A 22,239-nucleotide genomic window follows, 5' to 3' on the forward strand; every position below is an offset into this window, starting at 1 on the left:
GGCAACTAGGAAAGCTAAGGCCTCCTTGGAATTAAACCTTGCAAGAGAGGTCAAGGACAACAGAAAGGGCTTCTTCAAATACATTGCAAGTAAAGCCAACACTAGAGGCAATGTAGGCCCACTGATGAATGAGGTGGGGGTCCTGGAGACAGAGGATAAAAAGAAGGCGGAGTTACTGAATGCCTTCTTTGCCTCTGTCTATACTGTTGGAGGCTGTCCTGAGGAGCCCCGGACCCCTGCGGCCCCAGAAGAAGTCAGGATAGAGGAGGAATCTGTCTTGGTAGATGAGGGCTGGGTCAGGGACCAATTAAGCAATCTGGACGTCCATAAATCCATGGGCCCTGATGGGATGCACCCGCGGGTGCTGAGGGAGCTGGCGGAAGTCATTGCTAGGCCACTCTCCATCATCTTTGCTAAGTCGTGGGCAATGGGAGAGGTGCCTGAGGACTGGAGGAAAGCGAATGTCACTCCAGTCTTCAAAAAGGGCAAGAAGGAGAACCCGGGTAACTATAGACCGGGCAGCCTCACCTCCATCCCCGGAAAGGTGATGGAACAACTTGTCCTTGGTGCTGTCTCTAGGCACATCAAGGATAGGGGGATCATTAGGGGCACTCAGCATGGCTTCACCAAGGGGAAGTCATGCTCAACCAACTTGATAGCCTTTTATGAGGATGTAACCCAGTGGATAGATGATGGTAAAGCTGTGGATGTGGTCTATCTCGATTTCAGTAAAGCGTTTGACACGGTCTCCCACAGCATCCTCGCAGCTAAACTGGGGAAGTGTGGTCTGGATGATCGGGTAGTGAGGTGGATTGTGAACTGGCTGAAGGAAAGAAGCCAGAGAGTGGTGGTCAATGGGACAGAGTCCAGTTGGAGGCCTGTGTCTAGCGGAGTCCCGCAAGGGTCGGTACTGGGACCAGTTCTATTCAATATATTCATTAATGACTTGGATAAGGGAATAGAGTGCACTGTCAGCAAGTTCGCTGATGACACAAAACTGGGAGGAGTGGCTGACGCGCCGGAAGGCTGCGCAGCCATTCAGAGAGACCTGGACAGGCTGGAGAGTTGGGCGGGGAGAAATTTAATGAAATATAACAAGGGCAAATGTAGAGTCCTGCATCTGGGCAAGAATAACCCCATGTACCAGTACAAGTTGGGGGCAGACCTGTTGGAGACCAGCGTAGGGGAAAGGGACCTGGGGGTCCTAGTGGACGGCAGGATGACCATGAGCCAGCAGTGTGCCCTTGTGGCCAAGAAGGCCAATGGCATCCTGGGGTGTATTAGAAGGGGTGTGGTTAGCAGGTCAAGAGAGGTTCTCCTCCCCCTCTACTCTGACCTGGTGAGGCCGCATCTGGAATATTGTGTCCAGTTCTGGGCCCCTCGGTTCAAGAAGGACAGGGAACTGCTAGAGAGAGTCCAGCGCAGAGCCACGAAGATGATTAAGGGAGTGGAACATCTCCCTTATGAGGAGAGGCTGAGGGAGCTGGGTCTCTTTAGCTTAGAGAAGAGGAGACTGAGGGGTGACCTCATTAATGTTTATAAATATGTAAAGGGCAAGTGTCATGAGGATGGAGCCAGGCTCTTCTCAGTGACATCCCTTGACAGGACAAGGGGCAATGGGTGCAAGCTGGAACACAGGAGGTTCCACATAAATATGAGGAAAAACTTCTTTACGGTGAGGGTGACCGAACACTGGCACAGGCTGCCCAGAGAGGTTGTGGAGTCTCCTTCTCTGGAGACATTCAAAACCCGCCTGGACGCGTTCCTGTGTGATATGGTCTAGGCAATCCTGCTCCGGCAGGGGGATTGGACTAGATCATCTTTTGAGGTCCCTTCCAATCCCTAACATTCTGTGATTCTGTGAACTTGATGATCTCATCATGCTGATGAGATACTGTCCAGGCTCACCTGAGCTCCAGTCATCATGAGGGACCATCTTTATCAGTGAAAAATACAATTCAGACAACCTTTATCTCTCTTGGAGATAGTCCTGTCACAGCAGAGGTACCTTGTTAGGGTAGCGTGGAAGCTTCAGCAGAGAATTACGGGCAAGTCCCATCTTCCAGAACTGCATCTGGTGATTTTGTGAGAGCTGAACTGATTCAAAATGTTCCCAGGGAAGACCATCCATGCTTCACTTTTATACTCACTGTAATGTAAATGCTCTCCTGTTCAAGTGCAATCTGTGACAGGCAAGTATCTCTTCATTGTGATAAGAGATACTTATCTGATTTGATTTTCCTGGTGTGGTGTCCTGGTGGCATGATCGTCAGTGGGAGTCCAGCAGTTAATTTCGGTGAGCCAGGCTTGTGATCCACTTGCTCTGGTAAGCATACAAATTCAGAGTGTTTGAACAACCCCGGGAGGGACGAGGGGATTTCAGACCCACTAAAGACTCCTCTATCATATTTGGACAGTTCTGTGGTGCCGGAGGGATAATATTTAATGACAGAGTGATTTAACCCATATATTTCTCAAAAGCTAAAGTAGTGTCAACTCCAGTCCACGCTGAGTACAGGCAGAAAGATAATAAGCTTAATCAGTGGGTTCATGTTTTATGTTACGACTGTCAAATATTTTCTTACCAAAATCATTGGCTGTCTAAACTGCTGAGTTTATACAAGTCCATTGTAATTTGTGCAGTGATTAAATATTAAACCAGTGTATTTTCAGAGGAAATAAATTTAGAGCAGACCACTTTGTTCTTTAGCAGAGGATCTCTGCTCGCGTCAGTTAGGAGATGGAGGAAACATTCTTCCTTCTCATAGCATAATTATTCAAAAATGCTTGCAAGAATCTCGTTGTAGAATTTGTGCTCATGCTCATTCTTTTATTCCAAAATGAGGATAGAAGGTTTAAGATTCCCCACCTAACAAGGTGATGCAGGTTTATAAACAAAATTTGGAGAAGGGGCCCAATTGTATGTGGAAGAGTTACCCATTTATATAGAAATCTAAAACTAAAGATGCTTCGCCATGCCATTGAATTTTAAAGATTTTCAGAACCCTTCTCCCGTCTCTTAAGAAATTTTAATGGTTTAACTTTACAGCCACCTGAGGTACTGCTTTGCAAAGCAAAAACGTAACACAAACTTGGACACCATCAGTTTCTTAAGCATGTTTTAACACAGAACAGTAACGCTTTCATTTTAACAGATGGCAGTTTTAGCATTAATAACTTTTGCTAAAATCAGTAGGTTTATTTTTCAAATGTTGAGGATGCCCATGCTCTTACAGTATAAGACACAAAAAAAGCTGCACTCTTGGGTTAGATCAGCTGTAACTAGTGATGCTTTGGCACATGGAGACTTGTGTGTGTGTGTATGCGCATATAACATCTTTTCCATGTGAAACCTGGGAAAGATGTACTTTGACTTTCATTGTCATTTTCATACAATTTTCTGTGTCATTCTTTTTCTCCTTTTTTCCCATCTTATTAGCACAGATTGGAAATCAGCCTTCTTTGGGGGAGTGCCAGATAATCCTTTGAATGTATAATGTTATCTGTATTCTAATGGGTTTTTTTCCACTGTAAAGGTCTCCCAGATCTGCTCCTCGAGTGTACTGAGCACATCATTAATCTAAAGCATGTGCTTGCTGAATTTCACCTTGAATATGCAATAAACATGTTTGTCTTTATGCTGAATGAGTTTGATGTGCTTTAGTGCCCCTAAGTGATGAAGAGGAAGGAGGCATTCTCTTTGATAACATTGCCAAATCTGCCATTGACCCCTTTGACACCTCTTCTGGATCGGTACAGCTGATAGCTATCAAACCTGTGGCACTACCTGCTGTTCATGCTGCATCAGATAGGAACCAGGAATCTGCCATCATTAATGGAGAGGTAAGGGCTGTCTGATAATGTCTCCAGCTATTTCCTTGGCTGCATCCACAGGTGGAACAATCTTAAGGCTGTCAGAGTTGAGGACTGGTAGGAGCTTTTCACCCTGATGCTATATCAAGTCCCATTAGCATTGTGGGCTCTGAGGATTTGACATCTGCTCTTTCATAATGCACCTACAATGCATGTGACCTTGGAAGAGGCAATTTTCTATATTCCTACCTTCTCAATATCGTCTCCTATCACATTAGTTTTAAGAAAATGGGTAAGGAAGTCAGAGAGCAGAATAAGATCTTTGTCCACACTAATTCTGTGGCTGAACTTGGAAATGTATATAGATCATCTGGGTCCCAAGCTGATCTTTCTATACTGAGCAACACATCTCATGCAAAGCAAGAAGGAATGCAACAGGACCATGGCTTTGAGCAGTCTGCACTCCACCTTATGCACGGAGGGTGCAGTTTTTTCCTGGGAACAAAGTGGGATGGCACAAGCATCTGATCCAGGCGCTGGCCAAAACCCATGCTTTGGCTTCAATATTTGTATGATTATTCATGGGTTTTATGTAGATTTAATTTTATTTTACAAATGACTGAGGGTTTTATGTGGTTGTTAAACATGATGGGGACACTCCAGAGAGGTGTCTTGTTTGCAAAGTCACACTGCAACAGTCATTTAAAGATCAGCCAGAATCTCCCTGATGCTGTTTAAAAGCATCAGGGAAGGATGCTGCCAGAGACACCATAAAAGACAGTGTCATCAGGCTTCCCATGTGGGCCTGAATTAGAGCAGTCTGTCATGTTCCATTTCATACTTGTATTTTAAGCACTAACGAGCCATGTAGTTTCCAAACTCAGAGAAAAGCTTATTTAGATTTCAGCATCTGTTTTCTGTAAGTCAACAGGATGATACTCCCAGTGCTGTGTGCTCTCTTGTACATACATTTCTTGAAGTTTGTGAGATGACTGTAGAATTTGTCTCTGGAAGCATAAAGCCCAAAAAAATTGCTCATTTTCATGTAACTGACAATTTGAAGCAGGAGGGAAATTTCCTCAATACTTAGGAGTATCCGTGGGACCTGACCTGTATCAGGTCAGACCAAACCCCTGTTTATTTAAGAATCCTGTCTCTGACAGGGGGCTGTAACAGATTTGTAAGGAAGCATATAAATAAGAGGAACGTATGATGACATTTCGCCAGAATTCTTCCCCAGCCATCAGTGATGACTTATTTAAGGTTTTGTGTAGTCACGGGTGATGTCTCTATACTTATGGGCCCTAGAAGAGTTTTCATCAGTGAGTCCTTCCTGTGGTGCCCAAAAGCCAGCATGGCGCTGGGTCACAACAATTGGCTACCATCATCGGTGTTTTTCTTCAGTGGGTGTTATCTGAGTCACTGTTGTGATGGTACATAGTTCTTAGGCTAAAAATTATTTAACCATCTGCCGAGTCACAAAAATGCAGCGACTTTGTTCACTTGCAGTTCCTTGCTGCTTACAGATGGCACGGTGTGGTACAAAAAAGCGCTATGTAAAATGACACATGCAGCACATCGAACACGCTCCGACAATACCGTCTGGAAGTAGCGAGCCCAGCACCAGCCTTTAAATGTCTTTTTGCCTTTTAGGTGAATAAGGCTTTGAAGCAGAAGTCCGATATCGAACATTACCGCAACAAGCTGCGCTTGAAAGCCAAGAGGAAGGGGTACTATGATTTCCCACAGGTTGATAACAACAAGGGGCTGACAGAGAGAAAAAGGATGTATGAAAAAAACCAGAAAGAACTGGATCACATTTTGGATCCAGATGCAGACATCTCATCTCCATTTGCTGAGCCTAAGAACAGGTGAGATTTTTTATATGCAGTTTTTCATCTGGGAGGGAAGTCGATGTCCAGGGGTTGTAGGGACTCAAAGGGGCTGTTCTTAATGGCCAGCTGTTTGCTGTATGGTCAGCTGCTCCACCCTACTTCATGAAGAAAATTCCTATAACCCATGATTATTTATGAAAGTATGTTATCTGGTAAAACTGCAATGTGGTTAAAAAGAAAGAAATGGACAGACATAAAAATCAGGGAAGGGACTGTTGCAAGTTTTTGTGACTCGTTTTTCAAGTAAGGTAAATAGAAAAAGTGTTAGTAATTTTTTTGGCAATACTGAGAGTGGACTTAAGCCAAGAAGTTAGCATCTGAATTAATTCTTTTCTAAAGTTCAGTGGTGTTGTTATTTTGTCATTATTTTTATCTGAATATAACTATTGCAGTAGGCATAAGATAACACAACCAGTGCATTGTCTGTGTATTTCCGTAAGTCCTGCAGGGATGGTGTCTGTAAGGATGTGTGTGTACCTGGTATTGACGATCTTCCTGTGCCTTTAACAGATAAAGTCATAATTTGCTCATCTGTGATGTGAAGCTGGTGTATTGTATAACAATACTGATGTTTGATTAACACTTCACTGTCTCTTGATGATGGCACACCAGTAGTATTCATCTGCTCATTTTAGAAATGAGAAGGGAGTGTACGTGCTGACTGTGCCCGAGCCTGCTGTGGGTGGGTGGGTGGACCTGCTCTGTTGCTGGTGCTCTCTGAAGCACAAGTTGATACATTGAAAAGAGGAGAATCTGCACAGTATGCAGATTCCTCTTCCTTAGGGGTGGAGGAGATGTGAAGGATTATAAGAGAGTGTGTTTGCCATTGCAGCTCTCACGAGGGCTCCGGTTCTTACTGTAATCAGGGACCAGAAGCAGTTGATCCATGAGAGAAAAAGGGATACTGAAGGTACAGCACCTCTGGAAATGGTCTCACGCCTGGAGGTGCAATCTTGCAACCCGTCTCCTAGGAAGTTCAGACCAAAGTTTTCTTATGAGCATAAATCATGACTGCAATCAAAAGTGTCAGTGGTGACACAGTCTTTGCACACTATGCAACTTCATCACTTAACCTTGGGGCACAGAGATGAAAAAGACTCTCATAAAAGCAGTGTTGGCTCAGAATATGGGCAAAAGCTGTTATCAGATGAACTTCTATAGGTCCAGAGTTAAATGACTGAGGAATACGGCCCTTGATGGGCTGTTTCCCAGGGTTGCACTGGTCAACAGAGAAAAAAAGATGCTGACTTAACTGTATATTACGTCCTTGCTGGAGGGTCTGGGACATCATTTCCTTGTGTGGTTTTCCAGTGAGGGAGGAATAAATTGCTCTAAGTGCACAGAAAAGGTAAGATACTGAACCCTCAGTACACAGGAGTCTCGCTCTGTCTGTGCAGTCTGTCCAGAAGATATGAATGGAACAGTAGAAACATTGACGTGACTGTGTGCTGTACCTATAGTGAAGGACTGAGGCATTACTTTGGATATTTATTATGTGTCACATGCCATGTAGGAAACGTTTGAAACATTACACATGAAGCTTTAATGCTAGCCATCTGCTTTTTGTTAAATATACTGATGTTTGTTTGTTCATGTGCCAATGTGCTGAAAAGTCCCAGAATACATTTTTTTCTTCCGTGTTTTCTAACGCGTTGCGTAAACCTGTCAGAGTCTATTTGAGATAATGATCACTGACATGATATAAATTATTTCCTTGTGTAGCTGAACCATAAAAGGCTGACTGTCAGATTTCCTTGTTAAATGTATAGTCTCTATCCCTATGTAGGGAGAGAGAAGACCCATTTCTGATGCACTTTCTGTAAAGACACAAAGCATTTAGAGAACTTCACAGATGTTGCAGATGTTTGCAAACAAACCAATTCCAAAGTCTATGCTAAAACTTCCATACTAAGACCTGGAACTGAACTTGATATGCTGCAACACACATGACAGCATTACTGTCTTTTTTTCTTTAAATATAAGATGGCTAAAATGGCATACTAGTAGAGGAAAATCTTGAATAATACTACAAGGTAATGTGTGGTTCGGTTATTGATAAATGAATCAATAGAATTGTATTTCTGTAATGAAATGAAATTGCTTTTAAAGCAATCTAGGTTAGCATAAAATTGAAAAGATTTGATTTCTAACTTTTTCTGCTTTGTATCATTGTATCGTATTTACAGCAATTGAAAACTGAAAAATTGATTTTTTTTTTTTTAAAAAATAATATCACTTAGGAGTAAGTCAAAGATTTCAAAGTTTCTAGGGAAAAGATCTATTCCACTCTTTACTGTTTTGTGTATATTCCACCAACTTAAATCACATTATTACAGCATTTCCAAAACGTATGAGAAAAAAAAAAAGATGCAGTTGATTGTTACTCAAGATTACCTTTGCATTTTGGATTTGTTTTAAATTGTATTTAAAAGTGATTTACAAAACATCACCACTAAATAACTTGATTTGTTCAAGAACAAACAGTTTTGTGCTTTTAGTGCATTTGAGTCTTCTGTACTATGAAATTCATGTTTTAAATGTTCCAGTTGTGTTCCCAGAAGGCACTTGCTAACCCATTTGAATGCCAGTTGTTAGTGTTCATACCTCCTTTCTCATTAGTAAAACTTTCTTAAATGAGCTAATTGGCAATCTCAAGGCAATTTTTAAGAATCTACTGATGATATGCACTATTCTGGGTTTTTCTTTAATAGTTTGTAATCAGGTCAAGAATCTGTATGTATTCGAGAGCTGTATATTTGAATCCCTTAAAAATATATCACAACTGCATCAACTAAGTATTTATGGACCTATTGTAAAACATGTATGAAATTTTAGAGACCTTTAATATAGCAACATAAAGATTTTCCCTAGTTCCCCATGTTTTCTGGTAATACTGACAGTATAGTCTTGGAAGAAACAAGATAAGGCAATTTAATTTATTCAATATTATATTTATAGGGGAAATATATTCCCAAACCCCTGCTTGTGTTCTGCTTTGCAGGGCATTTGGGACTTTCAAACATGTGTATGGGGATTTATGATTAAAAGTCATACAGAAGTTTCTGAAAGTTGCCTTAAAATTAAGTACATGCTTGAGTACTTAATCAGAAGTGTGAAACTGGTATTTTTTTTTTGTCCTACCTTTTATCCTGTCTGATCATGTAAATGTCTGTCTGTCTGGATTTCTGCAAACCAGTTTCTGCTGCTCTAATCTGTCAAGGGAAGAAGTTCTGTTAACCAACTCTGTAATATCTGAAGAACTATTTCTTCTTATCAGTGAATTAATTTGGACTGTGTTGTCTTTTCATTTCATTGACGGCTCTTGAGAGGTTAAACAATGAAGTCTACTTAACATGGTTTCCTCTTATGTCACTTGCAGAAATGGTCTTAGGCTTTTCAATATCTCAGACATTGTACTAGATCTCTTTGTAATCAGTCCCAAACACTTCAAACTCTGGAGACCTTATTTTTACCCCACTTATTAACTCAAATAGAGCCCTCAGCAACAGGCTCACTTAACTTTAATACAAGCATTTTTTTGGCCTTCAATCAAATCTTAGCACAAGATTGCATTTTCTCTCAGATTACTTGGCAAGCACAGGAGAATGACAGAAAAGTCACCCAAGTCTTCTCCCTTCAGTAGCCTCCTTTCAAATTTCTACTTTCAGCTCTTCTCTGATTCCCACAAATTTATCAATCATGGCTGAAAGGCTGTTGTGCTCTGACTGATGTTTATTGCCTTTGTAATCCTCCCTTGCTGGAGCCTCAAAATCATCCCACCACTGTGTTGAACCCCCAACCACAGCAGCAATCTTGTGCTAAGATTTGATTGAAGGGCAAAAAATGCTTGTGATTTCTGAACTCGTCTAATGTAAAAACGTACTTGGATGAATGCGATACACTGAGGATGTTTTTACTTTCTCGGGAATAACTGAGCAAAATAGTGTTGTGGACACACAATGTTACTACAACATTACCACTTGGGTAGTACTAGCTACCCAAGACAATAAGGCATTAGTGTATGTTTCTAGTCAATCTGTGAGGGTTAGTTGGGAACTGATCGCTACACGTGCCAGAGGAAGGGACAATGTATCCAGACAGGTATGGTCCATCTGACCTAAGCACAGGCACTGAAGAAGCAGCTCGCTTCAAAATCTGTGTTGTTATTATTTTGCATGGAACAGTTGCACAAAGCAGAAGAACAGCATGATAAGGCAAAGATAACTTCATATTAGGCTTTAACAACAGCGTAATTACTGTGTTAATAAATGAAACTGGCATGTCATTATTTGATCTGTCATTGATCTCCAATGGGAAGATCACTTCTCTGGGATATGCAAGAAAATAACTAATGGCCAGATATGCTGAGAATAGCATCTCCTAAACTTTTTTGGGTTAGATGTAGTCTTTTTAAAAGATGCAGCTTGATGAAGCATGAAATTCCTGTATCACGATTTGAAAACCACTCCTGAGGAGTTTATGTACAGATACGTTCTGTAGTGTACAGAGAAATGCTAGATTCGTTTTTGTAATACCAATAACAAGGAAAGAAATGGTTCCATTGGAAAGATTACGGACTATTTTGGGTACTGTGTTACATGCTGTCTTTCTAGTATGTTTGCTTCCCCTTGCTGCTGAGCACACAGTGATGAAAGCTCAGTGCTTAGGGATGCCTTTGCCCCAGCGCTGCTCAGAGCTGTGCTGGAAGGGTTTAACCCCAGGGAGCAGAGCTCTCTGCTAAAGTTGTGGCCGGTTACCAAACTGGCTGTTTAAAAACAGCATCTTGCAAGCAGTTCCCTCCCACTCCTGTCTCTCTTCCCGTTCACTTTGCTGGGCGTTTGTTTCAGTGGAGCATTATTCTGCTTCTCTCTCGTTGCTCAGGATCAGCAACCACAATCTCCGCTCCCCATCTGAGTGTGTGGGAGGTCCTGTTATGTTTTGATAATAGCACCTATTTAATTTTTATTAATTTTAATCATATCAACTGAAGTTAAAAGGGTTCTGATATCTTCTTGGGACATAATTCATCTGATAAGCTCCCAGATAGGATGTCCATGTCTTTTATGTAGCTTTATTTTCTTTAACAGTAAAAAAAATTAATGATCTCTTAATAACGTTACTGATTTCTAGCGCTTCCATATACAGAGAAAGAATATGCTACAATAAAGTGGCGTTTTTATGAACCTCATCATTTTAGAATAAAGGTAAGTATTGAAAACTGATGCCTGTCATTTTTTTTTTCTTTTTGTTTTACTGTTTTCTTGTTCCATGTTTTCTAGGCAACCAATGAAGAGCTCAGTATATAGAAGCAGGCAGTCTTTGAACAGTCCTAGCCCAGGAGAAACTGAGATGGATCTTCTAGTGACTCGAGAAAGACCTAGACGTGGAATCCGTAACAGCGGATATGACGTAAGTTTACCAGATATACACAGTGAAATTTGCTTAGCAAAGTCTTAAATTACTCCTAAAACCAGGAAACTATTGATAAGCCAGAGTGCCACTGGGTATTTAATGTTACAGTACATTAGGTGCACTGAGCATCCTGAAAAAGGCTCAGGATACTCAGAGCACAGGCTCTTTCATGTCCTTTATAGCTGTACATCATTTTGCAGTCTGATATGCAAACAAAACATTTGCCCTGAAACTCATTATTTGCCAAAATATTACATTCTGAATTTAGATACTACTTCTAAGTATGCAGCCACTTAAATGATACTGAGCTTATTTTCATTGCAATTAAAATCCTCTATTCTGTACCCCTGATGCTGCTCTCTTGATTCAGAAGAATGGACAACCAGCTTCTGGGAATTTCACTTAAGTCCAGATGTCACTGTTTTGTGGAAATCCCCTAGGAACAGATACTGTCCTCTTACTACATCAGAACCGGGAGAGTTTTGAATAGGTAAATGTCAAAACTAGCCAGAGGGGATGCTGGCTTACGGTCCAAGGAACTCACATGGCCAACACAAGGCAGATGAGTTGTCTTGAACATACACTGGGTGCAAGCTGACACTGCATGCAGCTAGAATGAGGATAAAAATAGTCCCCACACTGGGGTAATGTAGAATTTTTCAATCTTTCGCCATGCGTACAAAATGCTGTAGCTCAGCCATCCCTGAAGATCAGTCCCTGGAAAAGGTCTAAACCATTCTGGAAAATAAGGAAGTTCATCTGGTGGTTATTCATCCTCTAAGCTCTGTAGATGACAAGCATTTTGTGCGGGGCTTAATTGTCAACTCTCTCAGCTGCCAGCGGTGTGTTTTTAGCGAGGTGAAGGAATGTACCAAGGTCAAGGGATGTGTTCAGGGAGGTTTAAGTCTTTTTCAGAATTCTTTGGGGCATGCTGTAGGTGTCAGATTTCTTAAAAAATTTCCTGCATTTGGACACTTTCCCATCAGATCGCATGAGTCATGTTGTGCCATGTAAGTGGAATAACTGGTTCACTGCTTTCTATAGTATTTCTATTAGAATACACCACTCTAGCCTGGAAAAAGAACGGTGTAACCTTTTAAAATAGGGTTTATGTTTTGCAAAAAAATACTTTTTTTTTTTTTTACCCCACTTAAATGTTTCTTTTATTATTGGAGCTTTCTTAGATAATAAAAACATTGTCAAGCCAGCCTTCCCTCAGTATCCTGAAAAACATATATTTCAAGAAAGCAAGAGATTTTTTTTTTTGATATGCTAATAAAAGGTAATTTTTCATAGGTGGTATCTTCTGAAATGAAGGAGGCATGGCCTCCTGCTATTAGTTCAAAATTAATATGCCATAAGTAGTTAGCAGAAGATTTTGAAAATATATTTTAATGCATTGTGTATACTGTATATAAAATATAATTTAAAGAAAAATTGTTAAAAACCTTGAAAGTAGTTTAATGAGCTTATGCAGATTCTGAAATGTCCTAAAAGTAATTACAGCTCCGAGATCTGTGCACATTACATGTGTTTGCTTTTACCTTTCTTTTAAGGTTGCAATTGGGCGAGCTGTCTGTGCCACGGTCTTTTTTTACTGATAAGTTACGTAAAATTCCTTTTGCCCAATGTGCTGCAGATTCAGTGCAGTGCACCTCTTCTAACTCTGAACGTATTTCCTGTCTGAAAGCAGGAAAATGCCAGGGGAAAATGGGACAGATATTGAAATCTAGTTCCTAAGCCTCAGCTTGCAGCGTGGGCTGGTTTCCCTCGCTCCTGTTCAAGGCTCCTCAGAGCTGTGCTGAGCGTCTGACAGCCTTGGTCTCCCAGGATACCCATGGGCGTGCACTTATATCTATATTTATGCAGGGAATTCATATGGATCTCACCAGTGGTACAACTAAACACCCCTGTAAATCTGACCTGTGAAAATGGGTGAAAAAGGGCTCCGAAAAAGGGCTGGTTTGTATGCTGAACCTTGTGTCCCTTCTTTTTTATCTAGTAACATGTACCATTTTTTTATATCAACTTTCTCGTTCTAAAGGTTCCAGCCTTCTTGGACTCCTGCTAACATTTTCCTTCCAGTATGTTATTTAGCAGCAAGTTCTACCGACAGATGGTGAAATTTGTCTTTTATAAGCAGATGATAAAATTCATTAATTAAATAGCCCATATTATGTTCAAGTCATGAGAGCTGTTACCAGTAATGCCCAGGTTATGTGTTGAGGTTTGTCTTCTCAACCATGATAAATGGTAGGTTTGTGGGTTTGTTTTTTTTTTTTTTTAAACAAAGAGTCTAAGATTTCCCAGATTCTTGAAGAAAACTCCTTAAGAACTCCTTAAGAACTCATATGCACAACCAAATATTGAGAGTTTATGATCTGCCCTGACTTTGCCTTGTCCTTTAAATAGGAGAGGGAAGTAAGAGCTCAGAAATCTGCCATTCCATACTATTGATTTTTCTTTTTTAATGTGGTTCCCCTTCCTTATATTTCAATTGTGGTTTTCTAAAAATATTTAATTCCCTATAATGATTTTTTTGGGTGATATTTCTCTGAATTATGGTTCTGTTCCTCAGAGCTAAAAACTAGTCAGGATATGAGGTGAATAGTTACATACCTGTCCATATAGAATATGTAGCTTTTGGAGTGTACATTCTACTGTTTGATGTTCTGAGTATATTATTTGCCTTTACAGCATCTTTTATAAATGGATTATTATTGAACTTTCAATTTTAAATAATCCCAACAGGGTTTAGTATCATCACTTTCACCTCATAAGTAGATTAAGGAGACTTCATTAACATGTTTATTATGTCCAACATGTTCACAGACAATTGTGAGTAGAGCAAATGCTATAATGGAGGAGTCTGGAACCTCTAGACTGCTAATGAGCTTTATACTAGGGCAGAAAATATTTAGGCTGTTTTTGGTGTAAAACAAATGACCTTATTATACATATCTAAGAGATCAATATACAAAAGAATTTACTGGTATAATTTTATTGATATAGTTGAATTAATTCAGCTCCTCAAAAAGCTTATGGATTAGTGTTCACATGAAGAATTTTACTTATATAGTTGCAGCAGCAGAGTTATGCCAGAAGTGTGTAAACACTGTCTCTCAGTACAGGATTTTCTTTTCCTTCTTCATGTAATTCCATTTCCTTGTATTATATAGTAACTGTGTATGAACAATACCTGGATTTTTATAATGGTAATCTTAATGTATAATGGCATCTATTTATGATACTTATGTGCTTCAATTGATATGAAAGCGAATGACGTACATCAGAAAATGATATAGGATGAATTTAAAACTTGAGGAAAAGTAATGCTCACCAGTCTCCTCCAAAACCTTTGTGCCAACTTTCATATTGATAAATCAAAGCTGACTTAGTGTTGCCTGCTAATATGCATCCTTTATTCATATGATACATTTTAGACACTCTGTAGAGGTCTAATGGCTTCACCAAGAGGTTGTAGTACAGAACTTGATTTATTTCAGCATTGGTACTAATAGATCTCTTGTGAGATTCCATTCACTGACATTTTTACAGTCATGGGGAAATACTAGAACCATGGTTATTAATCATCCAGTTGGGACAGTATGATTTCAGAGGCTGTTTGGCTGCATTTATACATACAAACTACCATTGCATTTTATAGTCAGGCTTCTAAAATTTACCTCATTTTTATTTACCCTACCCTGTAACAACACAGATAACGGTGGAATCAAAATGCAGGAAGAAAATGAAGGGAAACTATTTAGTTAAACTAAAAAACTTTGTAGGAAATCTTCAAGATAACTTTGTGCCGTTACATTGTTCCTCCCCCAATCTGATATGTATACCGCTTAGGAAGCCTGAAATTGGGTTTGTGGGTTTTAATTTGGATAATATACTGTATAACTATAACCATATAAACTATGGTTAAATTCTAATATGCAAATGACTAATTATTGTCTTAATTTTTCTTTTTTATTGCTGTTTTCATTAAGTGCAAAATATAGCTATATTTATAACAGCTAAGAGAGAAAAAAATTATTTTGTTTAAATTTGTTGTCAGTTTTTAGGCTAACCATGCATCAGTCATTCTCCTCTGAATGGCTGGTAACAGAACAAGAAAGTCAGTTTGATATTTTCCTCTGCAGATGAAGAAATATGTACTATGATTGTCCTGTAGTACATATGACCATATATAACTTGCAAAAGGTTGGGGACACAGTTGCTTATCTAGAAAAACACTTTTGCATGGGAAAAAAAGTATGTCACACTGGGAGCTACAGAGCACTCAAATAAATTATCAGGACGGTGCTGGAATTTTTAATAAGAACATCCTGTTGTATTCTTTTCTTTGTGGCTATTTTAAATGCTAACACAATTCTAACTGTATGCTATATATAGGAGAAGGTACATATCCGATTATTCATTGCAGTTATCCTAGCATCTTAAATGCATTTTACTTATAGTTAAAGAATTATAAGGAATCGGTTGCTTTTTCAGGTTGCCTGTTTGAAATGTATTTTTTAAAACTATAAGCTGTAAAACTAATCTTAGAGAAGACAGATGAAGTTAGGTATTTCGTTGTCAAGTTCTTACAATATGATTTTTTTTCTTTCTTGGAGTTACAGGCAAAAAAATCGGGGGGGTGATTTCTGTTTGTACTTATCTATACAGAAGGCATTACCCTAGAAGTAACTCTTCAAGTTAAGCTGCTCGAGTGTTATCTTCTCGTTAGAGTACATGCTTCACTCACTGTTCCTGCACTAGTTTTGGATAAATTTCTGTGTAACTACTGTTCGGTGGTTAGGTAAGATGACCCGTCCGGGTCGGGATATTTTCTGCAAAGGACAGGACCTAGTTTGTGGCATCATTGTTAGTGGCCCTCACTGGGTTAGAAAGTTCAGGAAAACTCCTAAACTTTAATTCTTCTGAAATCTTAACATGTGAGAATGGACAAAAGAATTTCAGTCCCTGTAGCTGTAACAAGTGGTCCCTTGTAAGGGATCCTTCATAGTGATGGTACTATTTAGGGAGCCATACTCCTCCTGGCACGATTGTACTCCCATTGATACTAACAACTAAGAAAAGAATTTAAACATTAATTCTAATTGGTTTTAAGTGAATCATTGAGAATTTAATCTGCTACAGAATGTCCCTGCTAGTTTTTGCCATAAACAATGTAGGATATAAAAAGCTATTATACTCGTCTGCATCATATCACTCCTTTCCAATATTTGTCATGCGTCTATATTGTCACAATTCCTGACTTTGTATATGTAACATCTGTGTTTGAGAATGTTTTGTGTGAAGCAGCACAAATACTGTCTTGTAAAGCTTTTTATGTATACGTGCTTTTATTCCATCCAACAGACTGAGCCTGAAATTATAGAAGAAACAAATGTTGACCGTGTCAATGAGCCTCGGAGTTACGCCAGGTCCCGTCAGGCCAAAGGCCACTCGGAGACCTCGACTTTAAGTTCTCAGCCCTCCATTGATGAGGTTCGACAGCAGATGCATATGCTCTTGGAAGAGGCTTTCAGCCTGGCCTCTGCGGGCCACGGGGGACAGAGCAGGCAGGAGGCGTACAGCTCAGCGCCGCACTTGCCCTACTCGGAGGTTGTGACCAGTGCTCCTGGTACCATGACCCGACCTAGAGGAGGGGTACAGTGGGTACCCACATACAGACCAGAAATGTATCAGTACAGTTTACCAAGACCAGTAAGTGAAACTTCTCTTTAGTATACTGTAATATCATAAAGATATTTCTACTCTGAGACACATTTTTTAAAGAAGTAGCCCTGTTTACATGCTTAAAACCAGATGTAAAGCCATGCTTACAGTAAATAAGTATGGGTAGTGGGGTGTATGTGTATATGTATACTTACCCATACCCATCTCTTGCAAGACGACTCAGTATCTATTTTAGCAGTGAGGTTGTCTTGTCTAAATTGCGCTTGAAAGAATGGGCTGCACTAAGCTTCAGGCTGTTCAACAGATCAAGAACTTGTTTGCATGTCTCCTATTCACTGAATGCACATTAGGATGCAATCTGGTTTTGTAAAACAGCTATGTATGTAGCTGCATGAGGTCCCTCACTGAAGACTATCATTACAAGAGAGTGAACCAAGTGATTATTAAATCAGTGACCTGAAATGTGGGCTGTTATTGACAATCCTGCAGTTATAGCTATTGACTTGGGACTCCAGACGTGGTTTAATTCCACAGCTTTCTTGGTTGACCTTACGTAAGTCACTCTTTATCCCTCATTTTTTAGCCTCAAATTGCAGCCTATGTGTCCTGACCTCGCAGAAGTAATAAATGAATTAAGAACTTAAATCTATAGGTGGAAATTGTTAATTGAATTTTGTAGGTATCAAGACAGCAGTTGCAGTAGTACTGTGGACATCCTTGACATGTGAAACTACCCAAAATTCCCACATATGGTATTGTGAATCTCAACAAAATATTTTCCCTCTTACACGTCAGGTACAAATCTAAACTGCAGATGATTGCCCTCAGATGAGAAATAGCCCACCTATCAATATGGGTGTGAAAAGTTGTTCATTTTAAGTCTTCTTTTTGGTCGGAAATGGGTATTTTTTTGAAAGAATGCATTTCAAATTGAGTCCCTTACTCTGTCTAGAATAAGCGGATAATGCAGAAAAATGTCCTCAGTTCAAAATAATTATTGCTGTGACTTCCTTCCATGACAATAAAAAAATACATTAAGGGATGCTGCTTCTGAACTATTCTGAACATATTTGAAAGCCAATGGCACTGCCTGCAAAGGTTTGGACTGGTGCTATTTACATCACACTAAATGTTATTTCTCGCTCTTTGAAACTGGTCTGATGAACTTCATACAGCATATAATCATATTTTATGGTTAGAATTCGATTATAAGATTAAGAGAGAGCTAATGGGTAGTCAAATTGCTTTGACACTTCAGAGAGTCTTTCTAAAATGAAATTGAAAATATTATGTGGAGACAGGTTTTAAAAAATGTAATAGCCATACTTTTTTGATGAATGCTTCACTGTTTTCTTTCCAAGACTCATTACTTGTCTAAATCATCTGCATGTTTAGGACCTTTAAGCATTTGCTTATCTTTGTGGACTTTTGAAGATAGTGTTAAAAAGTTCCCTGAAGATAACTGGTCGCCACAGATGAGGATAGTCGTAGGCTACTGGAGTTTGGATAAGGGCTGTTAATTCATAGTTTTCTGTGCATCAGTTTCATGAATACGAGCGGTACTTTACCTAAGCCATTTACTGGTTTGTTCTGAAATGAGAATGGAGGATTGGAATTGAAAAGTATCCAACTGAGATGTGTGTGGAAAGTGACTTGTGGGTAGAATTACTGCTCTCAGCATCTCAGCACCTGTTTGCCTGCCTGGGATACCCCTGTTCAGCAGCTCTGGGGGAGATGCTGCGAAGGGGAGCACTTGGGAGTGGGTTGGCTGACGTAGAGAAGGTGTCCAGGCTCAGTGAGCTGAGGGGTGAGTGAGCAGCCTCCAGCATCCTCTCCAGGATGAGAGGTACCTGAGCACTGGGATGTTTGTTATACGAGAGAGGATGTTACCTTTGCAAAGCAAGAATTATTTATTTTTGCCCTTAAAATTCGGTTATTGGTGGCAACTGAAGTCAACATTAACAATGCTATTATAATTAAAAATCTGTATTCAAGAGCATTTTGCCGCTTAGATGGAACAAATGCAGACATTGGCTTTACTGTTGGGTCTCTAGATGCAATACAAGTATAAAGATCTTCAGCCCATCACTCTCTTCTGAGATGTGACTCTTTGAAGTCCAGTTACATTAGATTCTAAACTTTTTACAAGATTCCACAAACTTTCCAGTAACTTGAATGTACCTTTAGGTTTTATGAAACCTAATGCAAAGGCATTTCATAGGTGATACAAGTGCTGCATAAGATTTCTAGCACAGACATGCTCTACCTTTATAAAGCATAAATAGTAAATGGATTGAGGGAAACCAGCAAAAATCTGCATGCAAATCCCCATCTCAGTTTTTGCCTCTGTTCCTAAGTATTTGTGCCATACGGTTTCAGGGGACCAGAACCACTCTTCAGATCTACATTTCTTTGGTTCTCCTCCAATTTATGGATCTTTGATTTTTTGCAGTCAACTTCTTGGCTAGTCTCACCATCAAACAGTTGTGTATCTCTCCAGAGTGTGCATGCATCTTCTTTTTCCTTTTCCTTTTTCTTTTCCCTTTTGAGGCCTTCTGTGTTTTTTTTATGTGCTAACATGAATACCTAAATTATCTGTAGCTCTTGTGAAGGAATACCTGTTTGCCAAATTGCCCATGGGCGACCTGTCATAACAGGATTCCTTCATATGGTGCTCGTGTCTTCTCCTGGCAGGGAAAAACTAGTAAAATGCAAACTCTTAGTGTTGTTCTGGAGCCTCCAAAACCAGGATGAGCAACACTCGGTTGTGTCCTTGGCATCTAGCTGGTATACTACGGCTGGAGGATGGAGTTATAGTGTCGAGTGTATAACACAAGCCCGACCACCAGCATTGTGCCTCGGCAGCTCACATTATTGCTTTGGAAATTTGCTCAGCTGAGTTGAGCAGAGAGCTACAGCCAGGGAAAAAACAACTCTTTATTACAAAGCTGGACCAGTTCCCATCTCTCCTCTTCAGTGCTCTGGAAAGAGGAGTGAGAGTAACAGAACTCTGGGTCCCAAGGCGAGACCTAGCACTATACAACAGCCACTGATGGACAGATTTGCAGGCTCAGCGACTGGTAATATATCCCACTCCTCAGAGCTTCTCTTCATTTCACAGAGGTAAACTGAGAGTATTTTACTAAAGTTCAGCTACTTTCAATAACAGTTACTAAACTAAATATAAAACAGGACAACTAGCAAAGCAAAACCAAATCCAACCGAAATCAGTAAGTTTGCGTTATTCCTGGATTGCAATTTAATAATCAAATTAGTTAAATCATTCAATAAGTAAACAAAGACACTGCCCTTTTAATTCCTATGATGAGATGTAAGGCGATGGATATTTCTGTAATTAGAAGGCAACATTGAATAATTTCACCCAAGACAAATACATCTGTAAGTTGGAAGTGGTAAAAATATTCTAATACAGCAACCAGGGAAATGTAGCCTTAAAGCTAACTGCAAAGTTTCTCCTTTAGACTTTAGTTATTGCATGCTGATTTAACTTTTCTGCATCGTGACAGGCAGTACCTTAGACTTTTGTGGGTTGTAGAAGACACTGGTGCAGATGTCTGCTGGTGGCTGGACTTCATCTTCCAGAGGGTTGTGTTGTATGTCACCTTGGCACAAAGGCTGAAGTTTCTCTGCTATAAACTGCACTTATTACTTTTTACAATTCTTCACTGGTTTGCTTTTTAAATTGTCAGTGTTTTAGCCACAACAGACTCCTTCACTGGCATTTCTTCCTGAAAGGGTGGTGTGGGGTCTGCAGTCCTACCTGTGCATCCTGTCCTGAATCTCACATTTGATTACTTCTGCCAGTGATTGTTGTAGCCTTTGTATTATACAAGTCCTCATCTTTCTCAAATAGCCTCAAATTTTCTGTGAAATCAGCTGTTGTGGGTTTTTTTTTCCCCATTGGTTTTACAACAGTGTATGGATTTCAGTGAAGTCATTTTATTTCTACAATCACGCCAGTTAGCCTAAAACCTAAGGGCTTGTCTAAATCTATAATAGACAGGCCTCTGTAGTAAAACTTTGGTGTAGTTTAGCCTCTGAACATTTTTTTCCATTTGTGTGTTGCATGCAGGAAAACACTAATGCCCCAACCCATTGGAAAATTGTACAACTTTTATTGGAGTTCCCTCTCGTAACCATTTTGGTGTCAGTGGAAGCTCAGCACAAACGACTGACTGCTGTCCCCCAGGACAGACTGTTCCTCAGCATGGTGTAGCAGATCATCTAACAGGATTTTTCACCTTAACAGGATTCCCTCTGCCCAACCATTAGCAAAAAATTGCCACTCACTCAAAATTGTTCATCTCCTATGTAAGCAGCAAAATAAGTGCTTTGATTTTCTATCTTACTTTTTTCCCCAGAAATTTTCAGTGCAAGTTGCAGCATATTTATGAACTGTTCTTTGTGATCCCTTAAAATGCCTCCTTGGATGTCCATATTCCAAATCATATCCACTAACACATGAGAGAAACCCCAAATCTACCTCCGTGTCTCTGTCTGCCCTGTTATATTCAACCAGTATCTGGAGTCACTCACCACTCTGAAACATTAGCTCATGTGCTGTTCCTTTAAAATAGGGGGGAGAAAAAAGAATTTTGTACTTGGTACAAATGTATGCTGAGAGCAAGATGTGGGATGCCTGGTACAAATGTATGCTGAGAGCAAGATGTGGGATGAAAGGCTTGTGGAGCCAGAGGGAAGCATTTGGTTCAGCCTGTGAGAGCACTGCAGCTTTTCAGATGCAGAAGAGGCACTGCAGACCATTACAAGTCCAGCGCTATTAGGAGAAATCTGAGGTTTTCTTTGATGCCAATAGCATTTGTTTTTTCTACACAGTTCTTTCATTAAAAATCAGTATTTCCAACTCCTGGCTAGGAAATGTACCATCGCCTTTTTGGATTTTTTTCCACCTAAATGTAGAAATACTTTAAATATCATTGTAGCATGGTGAAAGTAAATATTAGGAGACTTTGTAGGTGGCATGAAAGGAAAAATGATTTTCATAGGCATGCCTTTGAGGGACTCTACCCTGCTTTAAAAGGGGTGTCAGTGAGAGGCGGGAGAAAGATGCTTGGTCTGTATTGCTTTTCCCTTAGAGACACTGACATCAAAAGTCAGTATTTGATCAGTTACCCTTCCTCTGTATTAACCCAGTTTTGCAGCTATTTGGGAAAGAAGGTATTGGAACACTGTCTAAATGTGTAATTTTTAAAGATGATTACTGAAAGATAGTGGTTTTTGATATTTAGTGTGGGATTTATATTGCCAAATTCAAACCTAAATGTAGGTGTTAAGTCTGAGCTAATCGTGTAAATCCTGTAGGCTCTTTCTACAGGCAGGAGATGGAGAGTGACTCATCCCATGGTAACGTGTTTGTAGCTTTTTCTGCTGTTTGTGGAGGGAG

The 22,239-nt window shown here is 39.9% G+C and overlaps 1 protein-coding gene across 1 annotated transcript in view; it reads left to right on the plus strand.

Annotated features, from left to right (window-relative positions):
• KIAA1549L (KIAA1549 like) overlaps positions 1-22,239 on the plus strand; it is a 134,519-nt gene that overhangs the window by 101,900 nt on the left and 10,380 nt on the right. The window contains exons 17-20 of the mRNA XM_068399893.1: positions 3,665-3,843; positions 5,467-5,684; positions 10,988-11,117; positions 16,494-16,841. Of these exons, the coding sequence (XP_068255994.1) occupies positions 3,665-3,843; positions 5,467-5,684; positions 10,988-11,117; positions 16,494-16,841 (875 nt within the window). The remainder of the gene's footprint in view (positions 1-3,664; positions 3,844-5,466; positions 5,685-10,987; positions 11,118-16,493; positions 16,842-22,239) is intronic.

This window comes from Nyctibius grandis, chromosome 4 (assembly GCF_013368605.1).
Source record: "Nyctibius grandis isolate bNycGra1 chromosome 4, bNycGra1.pri, whole genome shotgun sequence".
In the NCBI taxonomy this organism is placed as follows: domain Eukaryota; kingdom Metazoa; phylum Chordata; class Aves; order Nyctibiiformes; family Nyctibiidae; genus Nyctibius; species Nyctibius grandis.